The 13621-nt window shown below is 47.7% G+C and overlaps 1 protein-coding gene across 1 annotated transcript; it reads right to left on the minus strand.

Moving 5' to 3' along the window:
* Positions 1-11320: 11320 nt before the first annotated feature.
* GPR27 (G protein-coupled receptor 27) lies at positions 11321-13402 on the minus strand. Its single transcript, XM_040593599.1, has one exon. It carries the CDS (start codon positions 13334-13336, stop codon positions 12194-12196), a length of 1143 nt encoding a protein of 380 aa, XP_040449533.1. The 5' UTR covers positions 13337-13402; the 3' UTR covers positions 11321-12193.
* Between the last annotated feature and the right edge of the window lie 219 nt (positions 13403-13621).

Below are 13621 nucleotides of genomic sequence, written 5' to 3' on the forward strand. Positions count from 1 at the left end.
TTGTGGTTTTCCATTTTTATTCAGTGTAATCTGCTATCACATCCTCAATTCACCCAAGCTAGCAGAGCTCCTTATGGATAGCTTAGCAAAAGATTATATGCCTCTGGCTGCTTTCAGGGAAGCTCAGCAGTTTACAAGGCATGAACTCCTCAATCAAGCTGCAGTTCTAGACGATGGAGGAATCTTGGTGTAGCTAATACAAGAGGTTTTTCTTGGCACACGCCTCAAAGGATCAATTTTAGCCTAGCAAACATAAAATTTGTGGGTTTTCTATGAAATACTGTGCAACTTCATATTTACTTGTCAGTCCCTGGAGCTGGAATTCCAATAGTTTGTGTGAGTTTCACACGTTTCTTGCTCTCAGATGTGCAAACATATGCTGGAACTGGAAAAGTGAAGTCATTCACCTTTCAACAATCAGTGCTTTGCTGCTGATGACGATGGGGCAGGCGCTGAGAGAAGTTAGCATGCTTGTATTAAGGCAAACACCTGGAGTACTTAGAGATGAGAAATGCCCCAGCACATTTACCAGGCACCTTCCACTGGGCTCCACAGCCTCCCTGAGGAGACTGGAACAACTGGACCTGTTATTTTGCTAGATACTTATGGATCCTGCACATGTTAGAAAAATAAATATCTTGAGAGATAAGATTGCATTTTCCTGGCTGAAGACAGCCCAGTCCCAGGGCTCCCGCTCCAAAGCCTGTGTATTTTGCTTTACCCTTCGCAGCGGTGATATGCAACTGTGCAAGTGGCAACAGACTCTGGTCCTGTAGGGATAAAAAAAAACCCAAAAACAACACAGGAAGTTTGAGTTGCCACCAAATGGTAATTTTATATGTGGTTTGCATTAATGTGATCAGGTACAAAGTGTCTGTATTCAGTCTGAAGGCTTAGAGGGGCTCACTGCTAACCCAAAGGGCCGAATTGTGCAGGTGAAAGACCAGTTCGTTCCCATTCTAATGCAGTGACAGTGAACACTGCAGAAATTCCCATAACCTGGATTTAAAAACAAACACAAAATGTGATTCTACCACTGTCACTTGATAGTGGGGCTCCCGAAACACCCTCAGCACCAATGCCGTCTGAGTCTGCAGAGGAGGAACACACTGGGAGCCTGGGGATTGCTTTTGTGTTCATGTCTATCAGTATAAAATTGGCTTAATGCCAGGGATTTAATTTACACTCAAAGGGAAAATCAAGAAGGAAAATAGAAGCAGCCCAGATGTGTATGTGTCCCATCTCTTGCTCCATTCAGTTTTACCAAAGCATGATCTTCACAATGATGAACCATAGCAGGAAGCACCAGCCCTGCTTCTTATCTCCCACTGGCACAAATCACCAGTGATTCCACTGAAGGTAATAATCCTGGTTTGTATCATGGTAAATGAGTGGACAATTATATTTGATGACTGCCTTAGACCTGCCAAACCGAACTCCTAGGAGAGTTTATCAGACAAGAGCAGAGCAACTTTGTAGTTGTAATTTGTGCCAATTAACTTGTGGGATTAGGTAGGCATTTATCTGGGTAATGAGAACAGCCCCAATTATATGAGTCCAAAGCTCACACCGTCTATGGGAGGTCAAAGTACTCGTGTCCTGCAGACGCTCCTGGACAGGGCATTAGGAAGGTGCTTCTCTGGGAGAGATGTTATCCAGTGTCTGCCCTCACAGGGTTCTCCACACCATCCCTGCTGCCACCGGAGCGTGGCTGCTGACGTAGAAGAGCTAAAGGCAAAATCTCACTGTCCTACATCCCCATTATATTCATTTGGCAATAATTATTATGATTCCCCTTTTAGTAATTTCTCATTAATTGACACTCACAGTGAAGGTTAGTTGATCTGAGAGATCATTCTGGAAGGAAGATTAAGCTTTTGCAGCCCAATTTTCCTAAACTCTGTCCTAATCAATTATCTTGTTTCCCATCCTAGGGGAGGTTTCCTTAACCCAAGCACGCCTGCAAAGTCCTTCTAATTTCTTTCTGCAATGGGAGAGGAGGTGGGGAGACACACACACACACGAGATTTTACCTTTGCTTTACAGTGATAATGGGTAAACCAGTGACCACACAAGTATTTCCAAGTGTAAATGGCCACGCAGGCTCCTCCGCTTTTCCCTTGCACCAGCTGATGACTTGAGGGCTGCAGCAAACTTGACTCAACGTGATGATGGAAAATGGGGCCAGCCCCAAGCAGCTCTGCCATGGACATTTTTCTGCAGCCCCCTGCACTGCTCAGCTGGCCTTGGCATCACCCTGGCAATTATCCCAGGCCAGAAACAGCTTCCTCACCTGCCTGGGAGTAAGGGAAGGGGGCAGGCTCTTGCAAGAGAAATTAGATGAGAAAAAGAAAGCAAATCTCATGCAGCCCTGGAAACACCTTTGTGAAAAAGCAAAAGCCTTGTTCTCCAGTACACATAGCTTGATGAGAGAGCCTGGTATAAATGCTTTCCCTTAGTCACTCCATTTAGGAGGTCTGTGCCAATGCTTAGTTTAATTTTATTAATATTTCAGTAATAATATTAATTATTAATAGAAATGTGTACATTAATTTTTAATATTATATGAATATTGATATTACAGCTATGCTATAGAATAATGATGATATCCCACCAAACTGTAGGAGTTTCCATATTTATTACCAGATTTTGGGTTAGCAGAGAGCCCTGTTAGGAAAGGACACCACCACATATAATGAGCTGCTGCCTTAATTTGGTTACATGCTTATTAGGAAAGGTGAAACAAGGTGTTCTGCGTTTGCGGGTGCACAGCTGGCTGAGTAAGCCTGCACCTGCGAGCCTGGGGGGCTGGAGGGAAAGCTCTGCTGCTGAGCAGGAGAAAACCCAGCTGAAGCTCAGCTTCATCTGTATTCTCCTGCCCACAAATCCCCTCTGGGGAATTCTGCCACTTCAAGAAAAAAAAAGTTATAAAGCCTTTGAGGGAGGGGGTGACATAAACTCTTGGTTGTGTGGCAAATGGGACTCAGATCTCCATGGGTGCTTACCTAGGAGACCGGTCCCCCTAACTGCTACCCTGGTTTTATAGCAGGAGTAGCTGGAGTGAGGTTAATTGAGGTAAGACTGAAGATTATTTTGGTGGCTGAGAAGACAGCATGGAGCGACACATACCTGTATGCAGAGCTCTTAAGGTAATAAACTGAATTAGGCTTGGTTTTATTCTCTTGCAGGTGGGCTGGAAATGTTAATCTTGTTATTGTTCCAAAACTCCAGTGTTAGAAGATCTTAAAGCATACCTTGTTAAGAGGTACTTTGCTAATTTGTCTCATCAGCATGATTACCATAATGATGTATGATAACAGCAAGTATGACCACAGACTGAGGTCCTCACTGATGCCTCACCCTGCCCCAGTAGCTCTCTGATTTGTTATTACTGCACAGATGGATGTTCAAAAGAAACAGAAGGTGCTAAGAATCCTTTGATTTAAACAAGATGTCTCAGGAATTTGATCTTGACAATGTGTAACATGTTTTCCAGAAGGAATTAGAAAATTGCAGGAAAAGACTGTGTGAATACAAGAGGATTTTGATAATAGCAAAATCAGCGTGCCCTTCTCTATTACACAGATAGGAAATGTCAAACCAGCAGGGGTACGGCTGTTAGTCTAATCAATAATTCTGAGCACAGGAATGGAGATAAGTTTAATGCACATCAAACAGACAGCAAATCGCTTATCATTTCTCAAGGAGAGTCTTGAGTGCAGGCTGACAGCCCAGTGCAGTAGGATACATCTCACTGATTTGGATCCAGTTGCCTTGGAGGATGGTGGTAGCCTGGTAGCCTTTGGGCTGCTCTGCCTGGTCATCAGGGCTGGGAAAGGCAGAATGTGAAGGGCTGAAGCCAAGTGAGCCTGATGTGCTGAGGGAGGTGTGGAGGGCAGCATGTGTCGTGGCAAGGAGTACAGTGCAGGGTGACAGCAAAGTGCAGGAACAGAGGAATGAGCAACACAACCATACAGCACACTTGTGAACACCCCCATGGCAGGGGCTTCCCAAAGCTCCGAGTGTAAAACAGCTCGGTGGGGGGGAAAATGAACGCACGCCCAACACGAAAACGACAGAAAGTCTCCTCTGGGAAGCCCGGTTTGCCTGGGAACCTGGGTACATGTTAATTGTATGTATGTACATATATAAATACATGTGTATAATGTATATGTATGTCAATCTGGAGTGCCCAGAGTATCCCAGATCGATGCTTCTTTGTACCATGGCACCAGATATCAGAGTGTTACAGGCATGTCCTTGTCCCCAGCAGGTTATGAATCTCACAGACCAGGTAAAGCACGTGTCTGTGCTGTGTACCCACACAGCTGCAGCCTGAGCTATCCTGGGATGCATAACTGCCCCCACACTGTGTCCCAGCAGGTGCCACGGGAAGGATGGGCTGTAGCCATGTCCCTGCCAGCACCCCACAGGCACAAACGCAGGGACCCCCGTGGGGGCTCTGCATTGCACCGCATGGGCAGCGTATCTCTTCCCAGGCTGCAGATCTCACCCAGTCCTCCAAATCCCTGTGCCATGCCTCTGCCACAGCATTGCAACCCGTGGAAGGGATTAAATCTTGTTTTTAATGTAATGTGGCTTTGTAAATGCCAAGGCTGTAATGCAGTTCAGAAGCAGGCTGAAAATGTGGCCTGGTTCCAGCCAGGCAAGTAGGGCTGAGCCTTCTTTATTTACTTTTTCTCTTGTACATGTGAGTGCACTCATGTCACTTCATGCAGACATCCTGGGCTCTTTCAGCACGAACGGGCAGCTGCGGCTCTTGCTGCAAAAAGTTCACAAGCCAGCAAAGCTGCTATTAACTTCAGGGGATGCAAAGCTGAGCCCATGCTTTATTTACTCCTCTAGGCTGCACCGGAGCCCAGGCAGCAGAGCGCATCTCTCATTACTTTCATGGGCCCCAGCAGAAAGGCCAGCTCGGGGAGAGAGGCACTGGTGATGCAGCTGTAAGCATGCTCGCTCTTTCCAAAACTTTCACTGCATCCTGTAAAATTAGCAGATTTTTTTTTTTCCCCTCCCCAGTGTCTTCTCTCCCATGGGTGAAACCTTGACAGCAAGGTTCCCCACCCCTTCAAATTCAGTGGCAAAACTCCCTGGCTGCAGTGGTGTCATAATGTAACCTCCCTCCCCACTCTGGTTTCATTAAACTCCCCAAAGCCACTAACAAACCTTTCGCACATTGCAACAGAGCCTTCAGCGATTTGGATTCAGTTTACATCAGCACTTAACTCAGACATTGCACAAACAGGGAGTAAGAAAAAGTCTGTCTGGTTGAAAGTTTATGTACTGTTGAGGGGGGGAAATAGCACTGGGACCCCCGTCCCCATCAGCAGCATTGCGGGCAGGTCCTGCAGAGCCTGGCTTCCGCAGCATCCTCTATCACCCTGCCAGGAAGCGCTTTGGTGATGCTCAGCCTAAACGTGTCCCTCCTTGCTTTCACACCATGGCTCCGAGCTTTACCTCTGCCTGCAATTCTGCTGGCTCCTTGGCTCTGGTGCCCACGTTCTCCCCCTTTAGTCACACTGCAGCTTGGCTGAACATATTGCATGTTCATCCGTCTTCCTCCACACCCAGATGTCTTCTGAGGCTCTGCTGGAGCTCGTTCCCCAGGGCAGCTCGGCCCCGCGGGCACTCGGAGCTGGTCCCTCTGCCCCAAGGCCACTGCAGCCCCATGGCACCTGGGGGACTGTCCCTTTGCCTCCCTTGTCCTTGGCACAGCGCACTGGGGCACCTGATGTGTAGCGTGAGCGTGCAGGGCCTAATGAGGGAGGAAAAGGAAAAAGCCCAGTTGATTTACTTGACTATCAAGCTACTGAACGGTTTCCTTTCCATCACCCTCCTGCAAGTGCTTGGTGACAGATGGGGACATATTGAGTGGTTCGATGGAGTGAGGTAATATTCCACTAAATCATTCCTCTTTCTCTCACTGTCAGAAAGCACCCAGCCTCCAGCCCTTCCTTCTGAGCCTTCCTGTGTTGCCCTCTGTGGATTTTTTTTTTTTTTTTTAATGACAAAGCCATTTTAGCTCTACCTCTGCTAAAATTTCTGAGTGGAGCAAACACTGGTATTTATATGGTATGATAAAATGGGTGTTGTAAAACAGTTAGCAAAAGGAAAGAGTGAATCACGGCAAGACAGAGAATGTTCTGGTGCTGTTTACTGGTGCTTCTGATTTCTTTTTGCCCTCGCGTGCTTGGGCCGAGCCCCGGACCCGGCGCAGGAACCCCAGCCGGGAGGCAGCAGGCTCCCGGGCAGGTGTGCCGTGGGCAGGCGCGCAGGCTCACACTGCACGTCTCACAGATGGAGGATCCATTTTTTCCCTGGATGATTTGTTCTAATGGTTAATCATGCTCACACAAACACAGGATAATTTGTTTGGTTTTTTTTTAATGACACACCAGTAAATAACATTCCAAAACTTTAGGACAGGCTTTCTCTTTGCTGGGCAATCTCTTGATTTCTGCCTACTCTATTAGTGCTGTGATGACTGCCTAAAATTAACTGGGACTTCATAGCTTCCCTGTGCCCTTGCAAGACTAGCTTTGAACTTGAAAGCCTCCTACACAAAGTGCTTTGCGCTATCAACCTGGTCATGGTAGATGTGAAAAATGTGGCACTGAAGAAAGTGGCTTTCCGATAAATACATCCACAGTACAACCGTGCATGACGCACAAGATCAAAGACAGAGTGCAAGTACTGAGGTCATTAAACATGAATAGAAATACAGAAATGCAACAGCTTGCATTAAAGGCTTAGCTTGACTTTAAAGTTAAGTGATGAAAGCTTATGTAGTCAGCGATTGTTCACCCGTGATAATGCTCTGCTCTTGCCATCAGTAGCTCTGTGCTTTACAAAGGTGAGTAAGAATAATTAATCATTTTTCAGATAAAGTACTGAGGTGTGGGGCAGTTAATGACTTGTACTGCGTAAAAATAGGCTGAGAGATGCTCAGCATCATCAGCTCTAGGGAAAGTCAGGGCACCGCAGACATCAGGCCTGTCAGAAAATCAGATCTTGGTCACCAGTTCTGCAGCTGATGGATGAGTAAGGATTTACCCCATGCAAGGTCCTTCATGAATGACATGGCATCAGAGGTCACCAGCATAAAAGGAGATTTGGGGTAAGGGTTCCATTGGCACAGCCTCAGCCCAGTGTGACTCTGCACCAGCTTTTAAGAGACCGTCTTTGCTGACGATCTTTCTCTGATGGTTCCATTTCTTCGAGGTGTCGTATACTTTGCAATATTCTGAAGCTTAAGAACATAGCCTGGGAGATGCTTTCTGCTTCGCATCACAATGGAGTTAATTGTAGCCTGTGCAGTGTTCTGAGGAACTATAGAGGAAGCTGTGCTAAAATAGAGGATTTTAGGGGAACTCTATCAGAGAACAGCCCCCCTGCCATGTTTCTAATAACTTTTTGATTTGCAGCATAACTATCTAATAAGGTTTCTGGGGTATTCTGATAATGCAGAGAATCATCTCATCTGCAGCCTAAGTTAATGAAGTGCCTTGAGACATGTAACATCACATTCTGCCAATATGTGTCTGTTACTCTGTCCGGAGCCGCTTCCCTCAGGGCAGTTTGTTGGTAATTCCGAGCAAGTACCGGTGCTACAAAGGAGCAAGGTGACTGTGCTTAACTGTGTGGGGTAGGTGGCAGAGGTCCAGCCAAACTCTACACATCCTTTGCTGGGAAGGGAGGGAAAATGCCAGCTTTGCTCTCCTCTGAGCTCAGCACAATGTATCCCAGGGCAGCCCCGCAGCATATGGCAGAGCAGCCTTCTGGAGGTGTAGCTGTATCACATCCAGGTAGAGCCCCCAGACCAAGCCAAATTCCTGCCCTTTTCCTCAAGGCTACTGGCTTCAGACCATTCTGGGAGGCGGTTTTGTCTCCCCTGGTGCAGACCTGGTACTGGAAAAGCAAATGGCGACAGCTTGTGGGCCACGTGCCCCCCTGCTCATCCTCCACCGCTAGCACAACCGCTGCATGAGCCCTTCACCCAATAAGGTAGTTTGGCTAGTGCCAAATATTTCAGCCCCTTTCCTAGCAAACTCTTTCCAAATCTAACAACAGAGCTAGAAGCACCCCACAATACTCCAGGTGCCGAGTGCTGTAAATCAGAGGTCGCCACAGCCACTACTTACTGAGATTTCAGACCTGTGTTATTTTTCAAGCCGGCCTGACATTTAAGTTTATGCTAAAAAACCTCTCTACTGACTTCAAGATTTTTGACTGGGAATGTTCGCAAGGAACGTGTTAAATACCTGGTGAGTGAGTGAAGATGCCAGCAGCGATCAAGCTTTTTCCAGAGCAGCTCTCGGCGCCACTGCAATTCTTCACCACAGATACGCAAAAGCAGGCAGGCTGCGACCTCTGAGCCAGGCTGCGGAGAACCTCTGGGGGTGGTGGGGGTGGTATTTCCTGTGACACTCAGCACTCCTGTTGCCCAGAACTTGGAAAACTATCATGTACATCTGCCTGGAGGGGTATAGAGATGACTCAATCTATATTCTGGTCAGGCACAGGTAGATGTAAGGGCTGGGAAAGCCTGGCTGCCGTGTTGTCCCCCGAACCCTCCAAGCACTTTGTGTTCTGGTCATTGGGGATGGGGAGAGGGGTGCAGGCCACAAGAGTTTCTGCAAGTGAGCCCAGGACTTACACAAGCTGCAGTAGTGTCTCACGTGGATGTTGGAGGTTGTTGTTAACACCCAGTTCCTGCTGACCCTCAGCCATTAGCACTTCTGAGCGAGACCTGCAGTGCTGTTTTTCTGATGGGTGGCTGGGGGAACGGAGGCTTACAGCCATACCTCACAGGTCCCAACAGCATCAGCGATGGCTCTCTGTGCCCAGCACATTCGCCCTAATGTTATTTCTCTAGTTCTGTTATCCAGAGCGGGTCTTCTCTGATCTTGGTCAAAGCACTTAATTTTGTGACCCACTTTCCCCATATGCTGACTTAAGGATGCTGTGAGAACATGTTAATGGTGTGCTTTGGAAATGGTGGGGTTTTGCAACTTTCTTATCTTTTCTCAGATTTTCTGGGTTTTCGTACTTCCCTGGTGCACTCTCAGCCAGCAGGATAGACTTACAGAGTGATGTTTGTTGGTGTGTTGGCACAGAGTACTGTTTCGTTTTCTGCTACGTGTCTGTCCCCAACATTTAGTTTCACATTTTCTGGAATGAAGCCTTATTGTACAACACCCATCTAACCCCTGAATTAAAGCTACTGGAGTTCCCTCTCTTTTGTACCAGCATGGCCAGGATGTAATCTGCCTGATATTACAGGTACCTAAAATATAAAATTAACTTCAGCGTTAATCCTCCCCTCAGAATATGTTAGAAGTCCTGAGACATCCCTGGAAGCTAGATGTAAGCAAGAGGCATGGTATAAAACCCCTAGTCTTAAAACTTTTTTTTTTTAAAAAAAATCCTTTTGCTGTAGCAAGTCTGGGTCCGGTTGCCACTGCTGGGTGTTTGCAAAACATCCTTCATCTTCAGCGGGTAAGAACCAGACTTGCCCATGTAGCAAGGGCATTGCTGAGATGGGGGGATGCCTGTGCACAGAGATTGTTATTCAATACAGCAGTGAGGCTTGATAAGCTAAGTCTAAATAAAACCATCAGGTCACCCAAAGGTGACTTTTCATCCCCCGCGTATATGATTGCCTATACAACTTGTGCTTAATTTTTCTAGAAGTGAAAAATCTGGTCCTTGCAGCTTTTAAGGAGGTTTTAAAATAACTATTCTCCCATCTCTATGGTTTAAATAGAATCATAACCATACTACTTATAGCCTGGAAGAGGGACAAGATGCCAAAATATCAGGCGTTTTTAATAGAGTAAAGGAAAGAAAACATTGGCTTGGGTACCAGCAGCATTGGGAAAAAGAAGGCAAGATTTGCGTTAGAGATCACAGTTCTAGGCCCCCATGTAAGAAGCTGCTTGTGTTTTAAGGAAAGTTTTAAGGATTCTGCAGAAGTTGGGACCCTGCTGAAAAGACCCAACAGTAAAACAGATGTCAGGTATACTTGGAACACAACTCCCAGCAACAGCATCAACGCCTTGCCCCCAAGTCCTTGTAACACAACTCTATCCCATTACTCTCTAAGATTCACTAAGCTATGATCTGATATTCCAGGACGAAAATATAATTAGCATCGATAACCAGCTTCTGCTGTGATCTGAAGTTCTTGACAGCTTTCCTTCTGTACTCAGATGCATTTTCAAAGAGCTTTGGAAATGATCATTAAGTCTCCCTTTGTTTTCAAGACACCCCCCCCACGGTCACATCTCCTAGCCCAGCTCTGGCAGCATCAGTGTGGCTCCACTTTCCCCTGCCTACCTTCCCCACAGCTGTACCAAAAACTCAAATTGCAGACTTCTCCTTGGACACTTAGAAGATGAAGAAATGTTGCCTCTCTGGTGTTCAGATCCGAGCTGGGGGTGGAAAGCAGGATGTAAAACTAAGCCAGAAGCCCCACCTCATTTCATTCCCTGCCTGAACCTGAAGCTGCCACCTTAACCCTTGTCTGATCCATCACACACGTCTCTTCTGCGCTGACTTCGCAGTCAGGACAACTATCTCTCAGTTGATGCCTAACAACTTTGGACTATTCTCTACAGAAACAGCCTTAGCACTGATGCAGATTTCTTTGTGGAAATTGAGCTTATCTCTTGTCATTTTGCGTGTGACTTGCTCCAGCACTGCGGTGATCAGTGTTTGTTAAGTGTGATACATCAGAATGAGCATGTCAGGGACAGCTTCCCCCGAGAGGGCTACACAGTCGCGTCTGGATCCTGCCATCAGGCTGCTGGGTAAAACACTTTGAGAGGCTTTTGTAGAACAATAAAGCAGGTTAAGATGCCATGCTTAATACATGTAAATTACCAATTAAGAACAGAGTTTATAAATGAGTACAGTATTAACCAAGCCATAAACCAAGCCACCATGTTAAAAAACTGCTTTGCCAACTAAAATTAGCAAGCCACAATTATGCACTCTTTTTCTATCGTTAACAGAGGAGCGATTAGCTAAAACAGAAATTTGGTTTTGGTAGACACAAAGATTTGTGCTATTTAAACCTGTTGCCCATCATGAACTTAAGTCTCCTTAAAAATAGCTTTAGTCACTTTTATTGGTATAAACACCTAAATTGAGATCTAACAGCAAATAAGGATTGTGCTTGTCCATAATAACCTCAGCTGTGAAATCTACTCAGACACAAGACATACAACCTTCCACATACACAAGTTATTTGTCAGCAAAGCAAAATGCTGCCATTCTGAAACAATTACATACAGTAAAGGTTTTCAATATTTTATTAAAGAAAACAGTCAAAATGTACAAGTATTACCCAGGTTTGTAGATAACTTCCTATAAAGGCAGTAAAATATGAATTTCAATCTAGGTTTTAAAAACTGCTATAGTTGATTATTTTTAAAGTTGATATTTTAAAATCACGTTTCACAAATAGTTCTGAAATATTACCAAATGAACAGTGCAACAAGAAAATTGAAATTAGTTCTACACTGTTTGCATGTCAAGCAAAAGTTATAAGTAACTGCTTCAAATATTCAAACCATTTGAGAATGAATGAACCCAACAGCTCCCACCAAAAACTGACTTCTGACCACATTAGGAATGTCCTCTTCTTGTTCTTCACTTAAAATCAAATAATAATAAAACAACACCTCTTGAGGTCATAAAAAATAACTTTAGTATAAAATTGTCTTGGCCCTTATCAAATATTACATGAGTAAAATTGTTAAGCCTTTATCAAAACAGACAGGAATAGGGAAACAAACAAAAAAAAATGTCATGGCCTTAATCCATATCTGTTGGAATCATGTCTAGAAACGTTAGAAGCAAGACCAGAAACTCAGAGCCCTGTTTTGCTTTTATAAACCACACAATCACAAAGAAAAACAGCTTCTTACTGCCTAAGGTTTGGGGGTGTTCTGCTCAAGTACCTGGTCCCATAGACAGCAACCTTTTATGTTCTGAAGAGAGCATACGCAAAATATAGAAAAATAAATAAAATAGCTTCTTACAGCCTAAGGTTTGGGTGCTGGGTGGTGGTTTAGCATGTCCCCCACAGGTCACGCTCTCTTGAGATCGTATGCAGAAACATGGAAAATTGTATCCACCTTTCTTTTTTAGAAAGAGAAAAGCCCCCCTACATCCCAAAGCTCTTGAGATCGCAAAGTATGGTGCCCTGGGTGCTCTGGATGCTTTGGCAGCATGGGAAGTGGGCTCGGAGACAGACCCTGAGCTCCTTGTTGAAGATGAAGCAGAGGATGGGGTTGACCCCTGCTTGGGCAAACGTCATCCAGACTGAGGTGGTCAGGTAGACCTGGGGGATGGAGCTGGCTTTAATGAAGACCCGCAGGTAGCAGGCCACAATGTAGGGGGACCAGAGGAGCAGGAAGAGCAAGGTGATCATGTAGAACATCTTGCAGAGCCTTTTCTCCATCTTAAACTCCTCCAGCACCAGCAGCCGCTTGATCTGGCTGTGGGTGGCCTGCCTTATGCCCACGAGGGTGGGCGGCGTGGGCCCCCTGCCAAAGCCAGCCGTCCAGTTTGCAGCTGCTTGGCCGGTGGCTCCCGGCCCGTGGAAGGTCCAGTTCTGGCTGATGGCCGGTACCAGCTGGGCCGGCTTCATCTTGCGGTGGCCGTGGATGAAAAAGAGCAGCTTGATGTAGACCAGGTGGGTGGCGGCGATGACAGCCGCCAGCATGAGCATGAAGCCCAGCGTGTCGTTGGCCTTGACGTAGCGGTGCTCGAAGATGCACTGCTCCTCCTCCCGGATGAACTTGTAGGTGCCCACATCGAAGACCGGGGGGAAGGCCATGGCCATGGAGAGGGTCCACACCATGCACACCACGGCCAGGCAGGTCCAGCCTGTCATGCGCTTGGCGTAGAAGCGGTGGTGGGCGATGGCCATGTAGCGCGTGACCCCCACGCAGAAGAGCAGGAAGGCGGCGTGGAAGCAGAAGAGCACGGCCAGGAAGGCCAGCACCTTGCAGCTGAGGGGCCCGTGGGGCCAGGCGGCCCCGCTGCGCACGGACAGCATGACGAAGGGGAAGCAGGCCAGCGAGCGCAGCCCGTCGGCCAGGCAGAGGTCCAGCAGCAGGTAGTAGGGGGCGCGGTGCAGGTGCCGGTCCTTGAGGATGAGCCAGGCGAAGAGCACGTTGCCCGCCAGGCTCACGCAGAGGATCAAGCCCAGGGTGGCCAGCTTCAGCCCGGAGGCGCTCAGCAGGCCGCCGGCGCTGGGCAGGTGCGGGCTGCTGCTGCTCCCCAGCTCGCTGCTGTTCGCCATCGGGTCCTTCCTCCTCCTCCTCCTCCGCCTCCTCCTCGCCGGCGCCGCGCAGGCAGGGCCGGGGTCTCAGCGCCGCGGCAGCGCGCCGGGGCCGAGGGCCGGGCCGCCCGGCGCCCCCATGCCCGCCGCCGCGCTCCCCCCGCCGCCGCCGCCACCCCGGCGCCGCGGGGCGCTGCCGCCGCGCTCCCCGCGGGCCATGCGGCTCCCCCGCCCCGCGGCCGCGCTAGGGCCGCGCCCGCCGCCGCCGCCGCCCCCCCATGGGGATGGGGGATGCGCTGGGGGGGG

This window comes from Falco naumanni, chromosome 4 (genome assembly GCF_017639655.2).
Source record: "Falco naumanni isolate bFalNau1 chromosome 4, bFalNau1.pat, whole genome shotgun sequence".
Classification (NCBI taxonomy): domain Eukaryota; kingdom Metazoa; phylum Chordata; class Aves; order Falconiformes; family Falconidae; genus Falco; species Falco naumanni.

Coding starts and splice junctions, on each gene's coding strand:
- GPR27 (XM_040593599.1), bottom strand. CDS start 13,336: ATGGCGAACAGCAGCGAGCTGGGGAGCAGCAGCAGCCCGCACCTGCCC.